The 14,211-nt window shown below is 43.9% G+C and overlaps 1 protein-coding gene across 3 annotated transcripts in view; it reads left to right on the top strand.

The window, feature by feature from the left end:
- Nucleotides 1–14,211, top strand: part of PNPLA2 (patatin like domain 2, triacylglycerol lipase) — a 57,398-nt gene that overhangs the window by 19,537 nt on the left and 23,650 nt on the right. For all 3 annotated transcript variants that reach the window (XM_088470992.1, XM_088470990.1, XM_088470991.1), the window contains exons 3-5: nucleotides 11,538–11,770; nucleotides 11,860–11,925; nucleotides 13,841–14,050. In XM_088470992.1, coding sequence (XP_088327118.1) covers nucleotides 11,538–11,770; nucleotides 11,860–11,925; nucleotides 13,841–14,050 — 509 coding nt within the window. The remainder of the gene's footprint in view (nucleotides 1–11,537; nucleotides 11,771–11,859; nucleotides 11,926–13,840; nucleotides 14,051–14,211) is intronic.

Below are 14,211 nucleotides of genomic sequence, written 5' to 3'. Positions count from 1 at the left end.
GGCATTCATACATGCACAGACATGTATGCAGTCACTTCACTCTGAGTACATCGCAGGGACTGGCTCCTTTCGGACCCTGTCCCTGTTTGTGCTATTTCATACATTCAGCTGATATTATCGCATACTGCAATGCAATCATGGGCACTAATATCGGGCCCAGACTGCATTGAAGTATGTGATTATTGATAAATGGGCCCCTACATAAAGTATTTTGCCTCCATTGTTCCATATTTTCCAACTGTCCTGAAGATTTAGGTGAGAGAGAACGGATTTGACGGTCCTGTCCTGCCAGCACACGGTGGAGGTAGCTAATGGGCACTCCCCCATTGTGAGGTAGCCCTGCCCCAGAGTGAAGCGGCCACTCCCTATGTCCCAGTTCTTGGATGTGAAATGCTCGGAGATATGATTGTTTTTATCTGAAATGTTTCAATTTTGGGATTTACTTGTCCTTTAAGGAGTAATAAGGGTAATTGTATAAAAGTAATAAGTAATAAGAGTAATTGTATAAAATAGAACATAGAACACCCTTTACATGAACCAGAGTAAGGAAATAGAATTTGCTATTTGTAAAGGAATTACAGAGAAGTTATAATTAGAAAAGATCCCCTGGGACGTGTTCTTTCTACAGCCTGTGCTCTCTGTCACTGTGCCCAGCTTACCCAGGCCCATAGCAGCAGCTGAGAATAGTTTGTTGTGATACAGCGGGTGACCCTGTGGTGTTATTGGCAGAGGGCAAAACATGCGTGTGGTAACACGTGATTATTTCCTTCCCCTGTGAGTTCAGTGATCAGAACACAATGTCTAGAACATGCAGTGTTTACAGGACAAAAACTAGAGGCAGTTCAACGTATATCATGCCACATAGGGGCCCACATACATCACACCTCATATATCCTCCGTTACAGCTGTAGGCAAATATTTACATAGTAAAATGTATGAACAATAGTATATATATATATACAGTATATCTATATATTGCTAGTGACAACCACTTATGTTTGCTTGAGCTTGCACTGCCATAGAAGAGCACAAAACAGATCTATATATGTGATTTATGCACTTTGTATATGTTTCTTTGTTGCACTGAGGAGAATAAAATATTTGGCATTGTTTTATTTTAATATAGGTTTTAGAAAAGAATATGGATATGTTGTGTATAACTTATTCTCTATCATTTTCATTATTTCCTTAAATACACACATTATGTATTGTATTGCTTTACTTTAGATGTCATAACAGTTTAAGGTCTGTTTAACTTATAGAGAGGTTGCTCAGTTAATGCTACCATATTTTTGGTGAAAACCTGTCCCAACCTGGTTTTGCTTTTTAAATGATTGCTACTTTAAAAATTCAGGCAGACCCTCCAGAATCACACCCCTGTCTGCATATTGCAGGTTATTACATAAGGCCATATGACTTTACATAGTAGTAAATTGTTATCTTAGCTGTAGGGTATGCTACAGCACATATCAATCACATTTTAATAAATCAGAGGCTCTATCTTATTATACAAGTGTAGTTGTTCTCAACATATAGAGCATACCAACCACTTCAATATAAATTATCATGGTAGCTCTCTGCCACAAAAAAAAGACATACAGTGTTAGAAGTTGAATTGATGTGAAGTGGTATAGATTATTCACGTACCATGATCACATGAATAGATATAACATGCATGTACGTTTTCTGTATGATGCCACTAGGCCCTCACAGTGACTGATATAAAGGTATAGATTTCACAGGCACTTTGTATTTGCAGGATTTGGCCACGCAGTATGCATAAGGGACAGTGGCGTTATTATGTGTGCACTAGTGTATTTCTTTGTAATGATCATTTGAGTTATGTTTACATCCTTTGCTCTCATTCCTGAGGTAGGCGGTGGGGGAGAAGTTTCATAGATAACGCACATAGCTCTCATATGAGGCATTCATCTGCCAAATGAGCAGTGACATTCATATTTCTGCTATCTCATTTTAGGCTTGCTGTATCGTGGTGCCAAATATTTAGTTAATGAATATGCCGTACTATGGGCCTGATTCATTACAGATCGCAACAGCGTACGCAGTCGGCCGATTGTTGCGTACTGCGCATGCATTGCAGTGCGTGTGCGCGACGGCTACACTGCGATCACACAGAACGCGGTAAGCCATTGTGATTGACGGGTAGTCAGCGTTCGGGGGTGGTTACGAGGGAGTGATTGGAGAAACGGAATCGGTATGAAATACCGCCGGCCGATCGTCGATAGGTAACCTAACCTAACCCCCTAACCCTCCTTAGGGGTGCCTAACCCTAACCTCCCCCCCCCAAGTGCCTAACCCTAATCCCCCCTTCCCCGTTGCCTAAACCTAAGTCCCCCGGGAGGGGGTGCCTAGCCCTAAGTCCCCCCCGGGGGTGCCTAACCCTAACCCACCCTCCACCTAGCCTAACCCTAACCCTCCCGGGGTGGTGCCTAACCCTAAGTCCCCCCCCTGGGTGCCCTAAACCTAACCCTCCCCCCCCGAGGCTGTCCGCTCGCGGTGCCCGGCATCCCTTTGATCGGGGCGCCGGTCTCCCGGCGTCGGGGAAATGTCAGGGGTCTACATCTAGACGCCGGGCATTTCACCCTCGCCGGGATATGACAGTCGGGAAGCCGGCTGCCGGTATTAAGGCAGCCGGCTTCCCAATTGTATATCGGAGAAACACAGGTGTGTCTGTCCATTTGGACGCCATTGCATGGGCGTGCATAAATTAGCCACTGTGACGGCATACACAGCTTGTGTACTCACTGCGTGCGACGAGGTTAGCAATTTCCGAGTAAGGTCAGACCTGTTGTAACTGTGCGTGAGGGGCCGATGTTACTCGATGTTCCCGATGTATACGCAGGACTGCGAGGTAATACGGATGTGGGATAGAGGTAGTGGGCGGCAGTGGGCGTCTCTATGCTGGATAGCAACGGCATAGCGATAGCATTCATTAGCATATTTTCGTAGCAAGTCTGCGTGCGTAATCACAGCTGCGAGCGCAATAGCGATCCGTAGTGAGTCAGGCCCTTAGTCCACAAGCATCAGCTGAGACTCATAATGGACCTGTTATGCTGAGCATTAAACTGGACATGTTACTTTGATATGGTGTTTTCTAATTCAGTAATTCATCTAAAGGTCTGCAATGTAAGTGCCATTTCCCAGACGCCCATGCTCTTTTGCCAAGATGTATTTAAGCAACTCTTAAATAGACTTTGCGGCATGCATTGTCCGACCCAATAAGGCGGCCGTCCTAATGGCTCCTCAGCGCAGGGCACTGTGGAATGGACTGGGAGAGACGTCATGACGTCTCTCCCAGTCCCAAGAGACACTGCAGGAGATTGGGGAGGGGCGGACCAAAAGGGGAAGGTAGCTGTAGTGCTGCCCGCTGCAATGTGTAATGGTAGCACGTGCGGCCCTGGCAAAGTCCAGCATTGCGGCCCGCATTCCACTTGTTTTCCCATAGTAATGCAGGGTTAGGGTTTGTGCCGCGTGTTTGACACGTCTGCTCTAAATGAAAACTTTCATTGTGGCTCAACTTTTTTGTTACGTAAAAAAATATATATTATTTAACTATTCCTTCTCTTTGCATTTACCAGCCCCACACCCCTCCAAACTTGTCAATAAATGCCTCTATGTATATAGCTGTATAGAGGACTACTGTATAACAAATGTTTGTATAGCCTGTGTGTCTATAATAGAGGTAGGTAAGCTCTATCTCCGGCTGATGTGGATCCATAAGTTCTAGTTGAAGAACTGCTGGCCTGCTGTAGATTGTCTCAGGCTGTGCTATAGCAGAGAAAGTTACACAATGACATACTTATAGATAGATTGCTTCAGGCACACAGCCAGCAAATTCAGGGACTTCTTAGAAATGTCCTTCCAGTTCCTAGAAGTGTTTATGAAACACCGCCTATCACATAGAATCGGGACCTTTAGCTCAACTACACTTTAATGCATTATCAGTTCTTCGTGTTTGCATTGTGCTTTGGAAAATGACGTTGAGGTTGTTTATACTTTTTCATATTCTGATAGCAAATTTATGCTTGGGCACTGTCATACATTCTGATTATAGTGAGTGATGGAACTATTGCTGCTTATAGTGCACTGAGCATGTATGATTGCCTTCAGTCTTCTATGAGATGTTTGTAGTTTCATAGAATAAAAATACAAGGGCTTGCAGTATTGGTGGGTCAATCCACAACTGTGGCTTCAGTAATGAACGTGATGGGCTACACAACAATGCTTATTATTAGTATACTGATGAGCCATTTATCAGTCAGTGACTAGTAGGGTACAGCAAAGCTGGGCATTCATATGCCCTGATCACGTTGCTGGTGTCCAGTGTGAGCGTGAGTGCTATTTGTGTTATTCCTACGTATCCTGGTATAATCCTCACATTCTCTTCCCACACTGACCGGTATGATAAGCTGTCACAGGGGCTAGTACTGGAACACTGCCTGCTGCCCTTTACTCATACATGGAGCGCAGCCAGATGAGTGCACTGGCACAACACACAGCTAGTTGTATGGGTGGTTGAAGGATTAAGACCCTGGTTGGACGTCAAATATATTGTTAACTCTTTAACTTCTAACTGGCATTAATGGTGATTTATGGTTAGCTAAGTAGGGGACACATAAAATAGGCATATTGCATTGCACTAGTACACAGGTTCTCAAACTCGGTCCTCAGGACCCCAAACAGTGCATGTTTTGCAGGTCTCACAGAATCACAAGTGATACAATTAGCTCCACCTGTGGATTTAATGTTTTCCCATTATACTGCATTTGCAGCAGTATTGAATTGAAACTAATTGTAATGTAACTATGACTCATGGTATCTCATATCATACATGCCAACTCTCCCTGACTGTCAGGGAGACTCCCTGAAATAGCAGCAATCTCCCTGACTCCCTGAAGAGTCTAGCAATCTCCCTGATTGCACCTTACCCCAATTATTAAGCTGTTATGGTGGCCATACACAGTGCGATGCACTGTGTAGGGCGACTGCCGATCCGTGCTGTCCCCGCTGACCGCACGATATGCCAGCTCCCCCCTCCACCATCTGAATGGGATCGTACATTGCATCCCAGATCAGATGAATCTGCGGGAAGATCTGGGGACGAGATTTACGATCCCGCGGGAGCTCGCAGCACGATATCAGGTACGATATCGTGCCCATACAAGGCACAATATAGCACCTATATCGTGCCGATCCGTCGGATCGGCACGTATATTGTGTCGTGTATGGCCACCTTTAGAAACTCAGAGACATATACATTCCAATGGGATCATTAGTATAATTTCCCTGCATTAGTTATAAGGCACAATGATCCCTATGGTTACATGCATTTTCTGAAAAGTATTGCAGTGTTTTCATCAACAAGTAGATCTTACTGACTGCTTTGGGGCTCATTTACATTTGGATGTAAATAAATTTTATGACACGCCTCTCAGATGTAGTCAAGCATGTCTCATATGTGTATGGTTTTGGGTTACTTGCACATGTATGCTCAGCCCACATTGTGCCTCGCTTAGCATTGTACTGGAAAATGCAGCTCAAACTGAAGTTTAGAAAGGGATCACTGATGCCTATTAGGATTGCAAAGTCTGCTCACTGGATAACTCAGAGCAAGTTGGACAATATGTTAGTTGGAGCATAGCTGCAGCTTTTTTTTCAGTCTATGCTCTGTCGAGCATTCAGCCCTGCATTTCCCCAAGGGCCCCCCATATCGCTCTTGTGATCCTCATAATGGCCAGTGATCCCTTTTTAATCATTACGTATGGGCTACCTTTAGCCAATAAAACAGAACACAGCCGAAACTGATGGGCACATCAATGCCCATGTGCATATGCCAAGCTAGTCTGGTCTAATCTTATATAGTGAATGGAGGGTATTCCGCTAACCCCAATGCTGCACTTACAGTGAATGTGAGTAAGGAGAAGAGGTAGGATCCAAAAACAGCTGCTGCCCCACAAATGCTTCTAACTGTAAGTAGAAGTGGGTACACGGTGATTGGATTCCCATACTCATTACATGCCTTTCCTAGCATTAAATCAAACACTGCTACAAGCACAATTTCTTTATGCCAGTGGGTAAGGGGCCTTATAGGTGATGTGCCAATGCCTGATTTGTGTGTATTTATGTATGTTTAATGACTATACAATTTGGGACATCTCAGTGGCTCTGCCCTATTGGCCAGAGTCTCAGGAACAATCATTGTGTGCACTTTGCTTACTTATTTATTGCTGGTGATCCCTGTACTATTGAGACAAAAGGGAAGGAGGGGTTAGGTTTAGGCACCACTGGGGGTAAGATTATGGTTAGGCACCCCCCCGAGGAGGTTAGGGTTATGCACCACTAAGGGAGGGTTAGGGGGGGAGGAAGAGGGGAGGGTTAGTTTACTTACCAGACTTAGTCGGGATCTTCACTGTTCGTGCATCCGGCGTCAGTATTTGATTCGCCGGAAATAGATCCGGAGGCATTACATACCGATTACGCGGGTTGTGCCTAGGTAACCAAACTTAGACCAGCACTGGTTTAGACCACCAGCTGTAGTGGAACTACAAGTCCCACTTACAGGGCCTGATTCAGAGGTGGGAGTAAGGCCAAAAAGAGCAAACAACTCGTATAAACCATCATGTTTCACTGCAGGTGGGGCATATTTAAAATGTGCAGATATATTTTGATTTTGGAGGGTGTGTCCAAACTCTAATTTAAATTGCTGTGCAGAAATAAAGCTGCCCAGTATTTGTGGTGCTCACACAAAATCCGCCAACAATATATGTATTTGTATCCCTTGCATTGCAACATGGTTTGCCCAGGTGCACAGTCACTTTCTCTGTTTTGCTTTACCCCCACCTCAGAATCAGGCCCACGGTTCAATTCAGGGATGTCGACATTCTGGCTGTCTCCTCTGGGAGGTGGCTGCCATATTGGCAAAATCGTGGGTGGGGGGGGGGGGGGGGGGGAATTGACTGCCTTCCCGGGAGGCCAGGAGTGGCACCCGATTTTCGGGAGGCTCCTGACCAATTCGGTAGGGTAGGTGAGTATGATTCAAGTTGCCTGCCTATGTTGTAGAGGATATGTAATACAGGGACTTGCAGTCAGGGTAGGCAGGGGAGGCAGAGCCTCCCCTGTCATACTGCTGAGATTTGATATAGTAATGGTTAGAATGATACAAAGAAGATATTTGTAACTTATAAACATCTTTGTTTATTGTAATAATTTTTAGGGGTAAATTTGCTAAAGTGAGAGCTTTTAGAAGTGAGTTTTAGATGTTGCCCATAGCAACCAATCAGATTCTAGCTATTATCTTCTAGAAGATGCTAGTTAAATGTTAAGTAGAATCTGATTATTTGCCATGGGCAACATCACTTTTAAAACTCACTTCTAGTAACTCTCACTTTAGTAAATTTACCCCTTATAGTTAACACTCACCAGCTTTGTGGAGCTCCTTTGGACTGCAGAGAGATGAGGCAGCAACAGCTCAGCCTCGCTTCTTTATAGTCAGACACTGCTTGCAGATCTGAGGGTGGGGCCACACCACAGGCAGTAAGCTGCACAGAAAGAGAGTTAATAGAGGCATGCCTCTGAGTTTGGGGGGAGTGCCTTGAGCACTGATAAACACCTTGGATGGGTCATGTAACAAGGAAGTGCACTGCAGTGTTTAGAGATCAGAGCTCAGTCAGCAGAATCAAGAGAAGACACAGTGATGAACACTGAAGCTTAATTTAGTGAGGGGAGAGTTACAGTGAGTAGGGGGTGAGTCCGGCTCCTAGTACTCAGACCCATCTCCCCAGCCATTGACCTCACTTCACGTCACTGATGTAAAGGTGTGCTACCAAATTATAAGCACTGAAGACATACTTGCCGACATTCAGCTCCCTCCTTCCGGGAGGGAGCTGAATGCCTGCAAACAGTTGGGGGCGTGGCCAGACAATGGCTCTGTGTTGGAGCCAGGGGTGGAGCCACACGATCACATCATCGTGGCCCCGCCCCCTCCTCAAAATGCCAAAAAGAAAGGCATTGTGAAGAAGGGGGCGGAGCCATGATGACGCGATTCAGCGCGAATCGCGTCATCGGGCCCCCCGCTGCGGGGTTTTTTACAAGGTGGACGGGGGGGCAAGCGGCAGCCGGGAGGCTTGCCTGCTTTTCCTGGGGGTCGGGAGCGGCACCCGATATTCGGGAGGCTCCCGACCAAATCGGGAGGGTAGGCAAGCCTGACTTTGATTGTGTAGCAATCTTAAAGAATATGTCTAGATCCTGCAGCTTCTCCAATTCGGGATCCACAGGACACAGTATTTGCTACCACACTGGTGTAATCATAGTATCTAATAGCTGGAAAGTATGGAACCCCCAACAGAACAAGTACAGATTCACAATGACAGTCTCTGCTGTTTTTCAGTAGGTGATGAATCATGATTGTTCTCTGTCACACATTTCAGAGGACACAACTGCTTCCTTCCTCAGACAAGTATAGTGTTCCTTTGTCTGAGGAAATGCTGCTTACTGCTGAGATACATAGGGGGTTATGTATTAGGGTCAGAGATTATGGAACCCTCATGATTTCTGCGAGTTTGGTGCTAAATTTAATGCTGCAATCAGTTGTAAGGCAAAACCAGGCTTCTAACTGATTGGCGATTTCAATTTATCGGTGAACTTACCAAAATCATGCCGGTTTCAGTAATCTTGCAAACTTTTACATAACCCCCATCCCATATAGTAATAAGAGCAGTTTATACAGCTTGTACATCTCAACTAAAATGTAATGTTCTACATAGATGCCTCTGTTGTAAAGCACCTGAGGGTCATTTTATTGAAACTAGAACATTTTGAGTTATGATATTACAGTACGTATAGAACAAGGTACAGACAAAATAATACAGGAAAAGATGTTTTGGAAATAGGTGACACAAACAGATATGGCAAGTAACTAAGATAAACAGCTCTGCGTATGGCAGCTGTAGCCAAGTGATATTGTAGAAGACAGTTATAAAAGTTACAGCTAGATAGCCATACAGTATGTACTGCTGTCCTTCAGCCTAGTCTCCTACAAACAAGTCCAGGCCTGTTATACATTATCACAAGGGCAAACCACCAATAATACCTCACTGCTAACCCTGCAGTTCTCTCTCATGTCACATTGTGCAGTAATATAGAGGAAGGAAGTTATATGGAGATCTTGCTATTAACTAATACTGTATGTTCTTGTTTTATTATATGTTTATGTTTTGTCTTCGATAATCTCATTGTGACAGTAGGTAGTACAACTGTAGGCAGTAAACACATTACCAACTCCTAGGGTTAAATTTACTAAGGTGAGAGTTTTTAGAAGTGGAGATGTTGCCCATAGCAACCAATCAGAATCTACTTAACATTTAACTAGCACCATCTAGAAGAAAATAGCTAAAATCTGATTGGTTGCTATCGGCAACATCTCCATTTGTAAAAACTTTCACTGTAGTAATTTATCCCTCTACTCTCAACTCAAGGAAGTTCTGGGAAAAGAAATCTAACTGTAACTAATGACATGCCAGAAGCATCAGACATATTGATTTGGCTCAAACTATTTACCTTAAATCTTGTACACTATCAGAGGGGTGGGCCACAAAATTAAAATGAGCATTTTTTTTTTTCATTGTTTTTATGTTGGTGTTAATTAGTGAACTAGTTGACTGCAGTAATTTTGTTTAATAAATGTTAGTGTAGAAACTGGATTTATTTATTTTTTGCAGTTAATTATAAGCTTTCCGATTACATAGTGGCAATTACTATTTATAATACAGGTTGAATCTCCCATATCCAAAATGCTTGGGACCAGGGGTATTTTGGAAATCGGAATATTCTGTATTTTGGCATACTTTCATACGTTAATGAAATATCTTGGGATGGGACCCAAATCTAACCAAAGAATGCATTTATGCGTTATATACACCTTATATACACAGCCTGCAGGTAATTTTATACAATATTTTCAATAATTTTGTGACTCAAAAAAAGTTTGTGTACATACATGAAATTCATTTGTTTCATATACACCTTATACCATACTTGCCTACCCTCCCGATTTAGCCGGGAGCCTCCCGAAAATCGGGTGCCGCTCCCGGCCTCCCGGGAAGGCAGGCAAGTCTCCCGACCTCCGGGGACGTGTCTGCACCCCACGCAGTTGTAAGTATAAAGCCCGGCAGCGGGGGGGCGGTGATGCAATTTGCGGTGAATCGCGTCATTGTGGCTCCGCCCCCTGCTCCACAATGCCATTAATATCGGCATTGTGAAGAGGGGGCAGAGCCACGATGACGCGATCGTGTTGTCACGCCCCCATGCTCTGCCCCCAATGACAAGTCGCTGCCGGGTCCCGCCAATTTTGACCGCACCACGCCCCCCTGCTCTGTAAGCCCGTCAGCTCCCTCCCGGTAGGAGGGAGCTAAATGTCGGCAAGTCTGCCTTATACACACTGCCTGAATGTAAATTTATACAATATTTTTTGTAATTTTGTGCCTTAAAGTTTGTGTACATTGAACCATCAAAAAGCAAAAGTGTCACTATCTCAGTCCTGCTAAAAATATTCAGTATTTCGGAATATTTGGATATAGGAGACTCATCCTGTACATGAAATCAGATAAAAGATTAAGCATATATGATATCAACAACATGAGTAGTGTAAAAGAGGAACTTGCCTAGTATACACACAAGGATTGTTTAATAACAAGTGAATAGAAGAACTCTCTAGAGATAAAGTAGGAACATTGTGTAAAAGTTCCTGACAATAACATGCGAGAATGGTTGTGTGTCAGGCCAGATGACTTTCACATTTCCACTAAATGATATTTACAGACATATGTGTCCAGATCAGACTGTTCATCTCTACATAAACTCAACAATGGAAAATAAAATGAGACCTATAAATCTAGGCACACATGAAGCTACAGGCCCGGGTATGCTGTGTGCCTGCTTCTTGTGTGTCTGGAACTACATGGTTGTTACGGTAAACACAACCTTGATTTGTTGTGTTTCCTCACATTGCTGGCATGACCCTTGGACACGACATAGATCTATTTATTGCATATAGCTGCTTGTACATCTACATTTTGGCCTCAATTTGGATGACAATATTAATATTTTGGAAGAATTATGACCTACAGAAGTACACTTGATTTTAGGTTAAATTAGATTTCTACGTAAACTATTGGACTACTTTATACCCCCTTTTTTATATGTACGGATTAAAGGGAAACAAGGAATCTGTGATTGCAGCACATGGTCTGGAAGTTCTTCAACTTTCATGTAAATGTTGTGAAAAATATTTGATAGAAATGAATACATACATACATGCCTATATGTCCATGTGCTCCTGTATACATAATTATGTACATTACATTGAAACCATGATGCTTTACGCCTTGATAGTTACCAACTGTCCCTGATTTCCAAGGTTTAACAGTTTTTCCTTGTTTCTTAAAAAATTATTAATATTAATATGGACTAATATTTCCCTGATTGTCTCTCCAGTCTGACTCTCTTCTTTTATTTTTTAGGAGAAGCTGGTGCAAACATTATTGATGTCTCTAAGGAGGCGAGGAAGAGGTTCCTGGGTCCTCTGCACCCATCATTTAACCTGGTCAAGATCATTCGGAACTGCCTTTACAAGACACTGCCGGATGATGCTCACGAACATGCCACCGGCCGGCTGGGGATATCCCTGACACGAGTGTCTGATGGGGAGAATGTGCTGCTGACACAGTTCAACACCAAGGAAGAGCTTATACAGGTACCAGTGTCTGGGGTGTATATCCCGCCAGCTATAGAGAAGTACATTATTTTGTCTGTCCCTTTAACTCAGCCCTCTGTGTCTTTTAGGCTTGTGTGTGCAGTACATTTATACCGGTATACTGCGGACTTATCCCTCCATGCCTGCAAGGAGTTGTAAGTACAGGATACTTCATACCTAAGTTACATTAAATGTATCCATTTGTGCTGTATTGAGCTACTATCTGTAAGACAATGACACTGTTCAAAGACCATTCTGTTCACTGCTCCGAAAATAGCCATAGCGATCTCTGGGCCTGGTTTAGAGAGTTTTGCAAAGCTGATATTCACGCAGATCTAGCGATTGTTGGCCATTGTGCATTCATGAAAGCCAGCGATTGCATAGTCAATACGCTCATACAGAGGAACCACTCGCAAAGTTAGTGTCAGGCAGTCAGCGTTTGGGGGAGGTAATGAGGGGGGTGGTTAGAATAACGCAGGTGTCTCAGACCATTTACACATCGTTTCATGTGTGTGCAATAATAGACTGAGAGCTCTCTGCGTGTCAGGGGAGCTGCAGTGTATACGGCTGGTCAGACTTGACTTGCACGCTGTGTGACTGTCCGATGTGCGTCGATGTTACCAATGTTTACACTGTTGCACGTCTTCGGACGTTCGTGAGAAGGCAGCAGTGGGCGGCCCTATGCTCGGCTATGCTGTGGAAGGCATGAGCATATTTTAGCAACTGCATTCCGTGAGACGGGATGTGGCTAGCAGACTGGGACTTAAGATATGTGTCAAAGTACCAACGCCTATCTTAATCCCGACGCTGGATCTAGACATACGCCATCCTGAAAGGTAAGCCGGGATGTCTTAGTTGTTAGCGGTGGGGGGGTTAGATTAGGTTTTGGGGGAGAGGTAGGGTTAGGTGCCCCTATGAGAGGTTAGGGATAGGCACCACTGGGGGGGGGTTAGGCTCTAAGGAGGGAGGGTTAGGTTTAGACATGAAGGGGGAAACTTAGGTTGCGAGGTGGGGAGGGTTAGGGTTAGGCTACAAGAAGGGAGTGTTAGGGGGAGAAGGGGGAGGGTTAATATACTTACCTGCCCCTGGCGGGATACCGACCATCGGGATGCTGCTGTCTGTATTTTGACAGGAGGCATCCCGACTGCCAGTAATTCATAACCATTCCTCGTGAGACAATGCAGTTGCGATTGCATTAGTGTAAAGCTCGGAATCAGGCCCTCTGTCTATAATAGAAGAGTACTGAGCAGGACTATGCTGGCTGTGGCTTGCAGTTATTGCACATCATGGCTCCTTGCACAGGAGATGAAACGCAATGTGACAAGTGACTTCTGTGCTACTGAGCTTCTGCCATCACTGTCATTTTACATTATTCTCACATGAAAAGGAGGCAGAAATGTGCTCAGCTCAGCAGCTGCTGTATAGATGACGTCTGTTCTGCAGTCTTTCAGTACAAATACTTTATGCTGACTGTCACACTGATCGCTGTAACTTATGTTCTAAGCAAGTCACCTGATATTCATCACTGCATGTGATATAGACAAATAGGCTAAGCCATCTGTGTCCTGAATTGGCATAATCCTGCCTACAATAGTTCTGAAGGGCAAGGTCAGACAAACCTGTCCTGTAATGTATATTTATTTCCCAAACGGCAATTTGTCAGCAGCAGAGATGAGTAACATGACTTTTTCCTGTAGTTATCTCTGTGGGGGACATGTGCAAATGTACAGTGGCCTTTACTAACCAAGTAGCAATTCACTCTAGCCAAATGTAGTTCATATTGTGCTCTGTTAATGCACATTTGATTTTTGGTAGTAAATAACCAATAAGAAATGCTTGATAAATGTGGACATTCAGCAATAGTTGGAGAACAGGATATTATCTGCAAGGGATGTAATATTCAGATTAGTATGCAGTGCAGCAGTGTGCTAGGTTGGAAATATACAGAAATACTATACAGGAATACTAATTGCTGCTATGTAATACAGCACATTTACATTCGGCATTAACTGTACTCATATAATGGTTTTGCCACCTGCAATTGATCTTTTTTTCTTATCACCCCATCAGAGGTACGTGGATGGTGGAATTTCTGACAACTTGCCTCAGTATGAGCTGAAGAATACAATCACCGTCTCCCCCTTCTCGGGCGAGAGTGACATTTGTCCCCGCGATGGCTGTACCAATATCCATGAGCTCAGAGTCACCAACACCAGCATTCAGTTTAACCTCAGCAATTTGTACAGACTGTCCAAAGCCTTGTTCCCTCCTGAACCTCAGGTACTGGCCGCGCAATGTGTCAGCTTTGTGGATTTGGTGATGCGGAGACTTATCTTTGTATTCATTCAGTTGTGCATGGGGTTTAGTGATATGGTAGTACTTGGGTCTGCACACATTTGTTATTTTTGGAAAATAAAAAAATAACCTCTGCTTGTTTGGAA

Source organism: Taudactylus pleione, unplaced genomic scaffold (genome assembly GCF_031769625.1).
Source record: "Taudactylus pleione unplaced genomic scaffold, aTauple2 ptg000109l, whole genome shotgun sequence".
NCBI classification, from domain to species: domain Eukaryota; kingdom Metazoa; phylum Chordata; class Amphibia; order Anura; family Myobatrachidae; genus Taudactylus; species Taudactylus pleione.
This window is presented reverse-complemented; position numbering and strand designations above follow the sequence as displayed.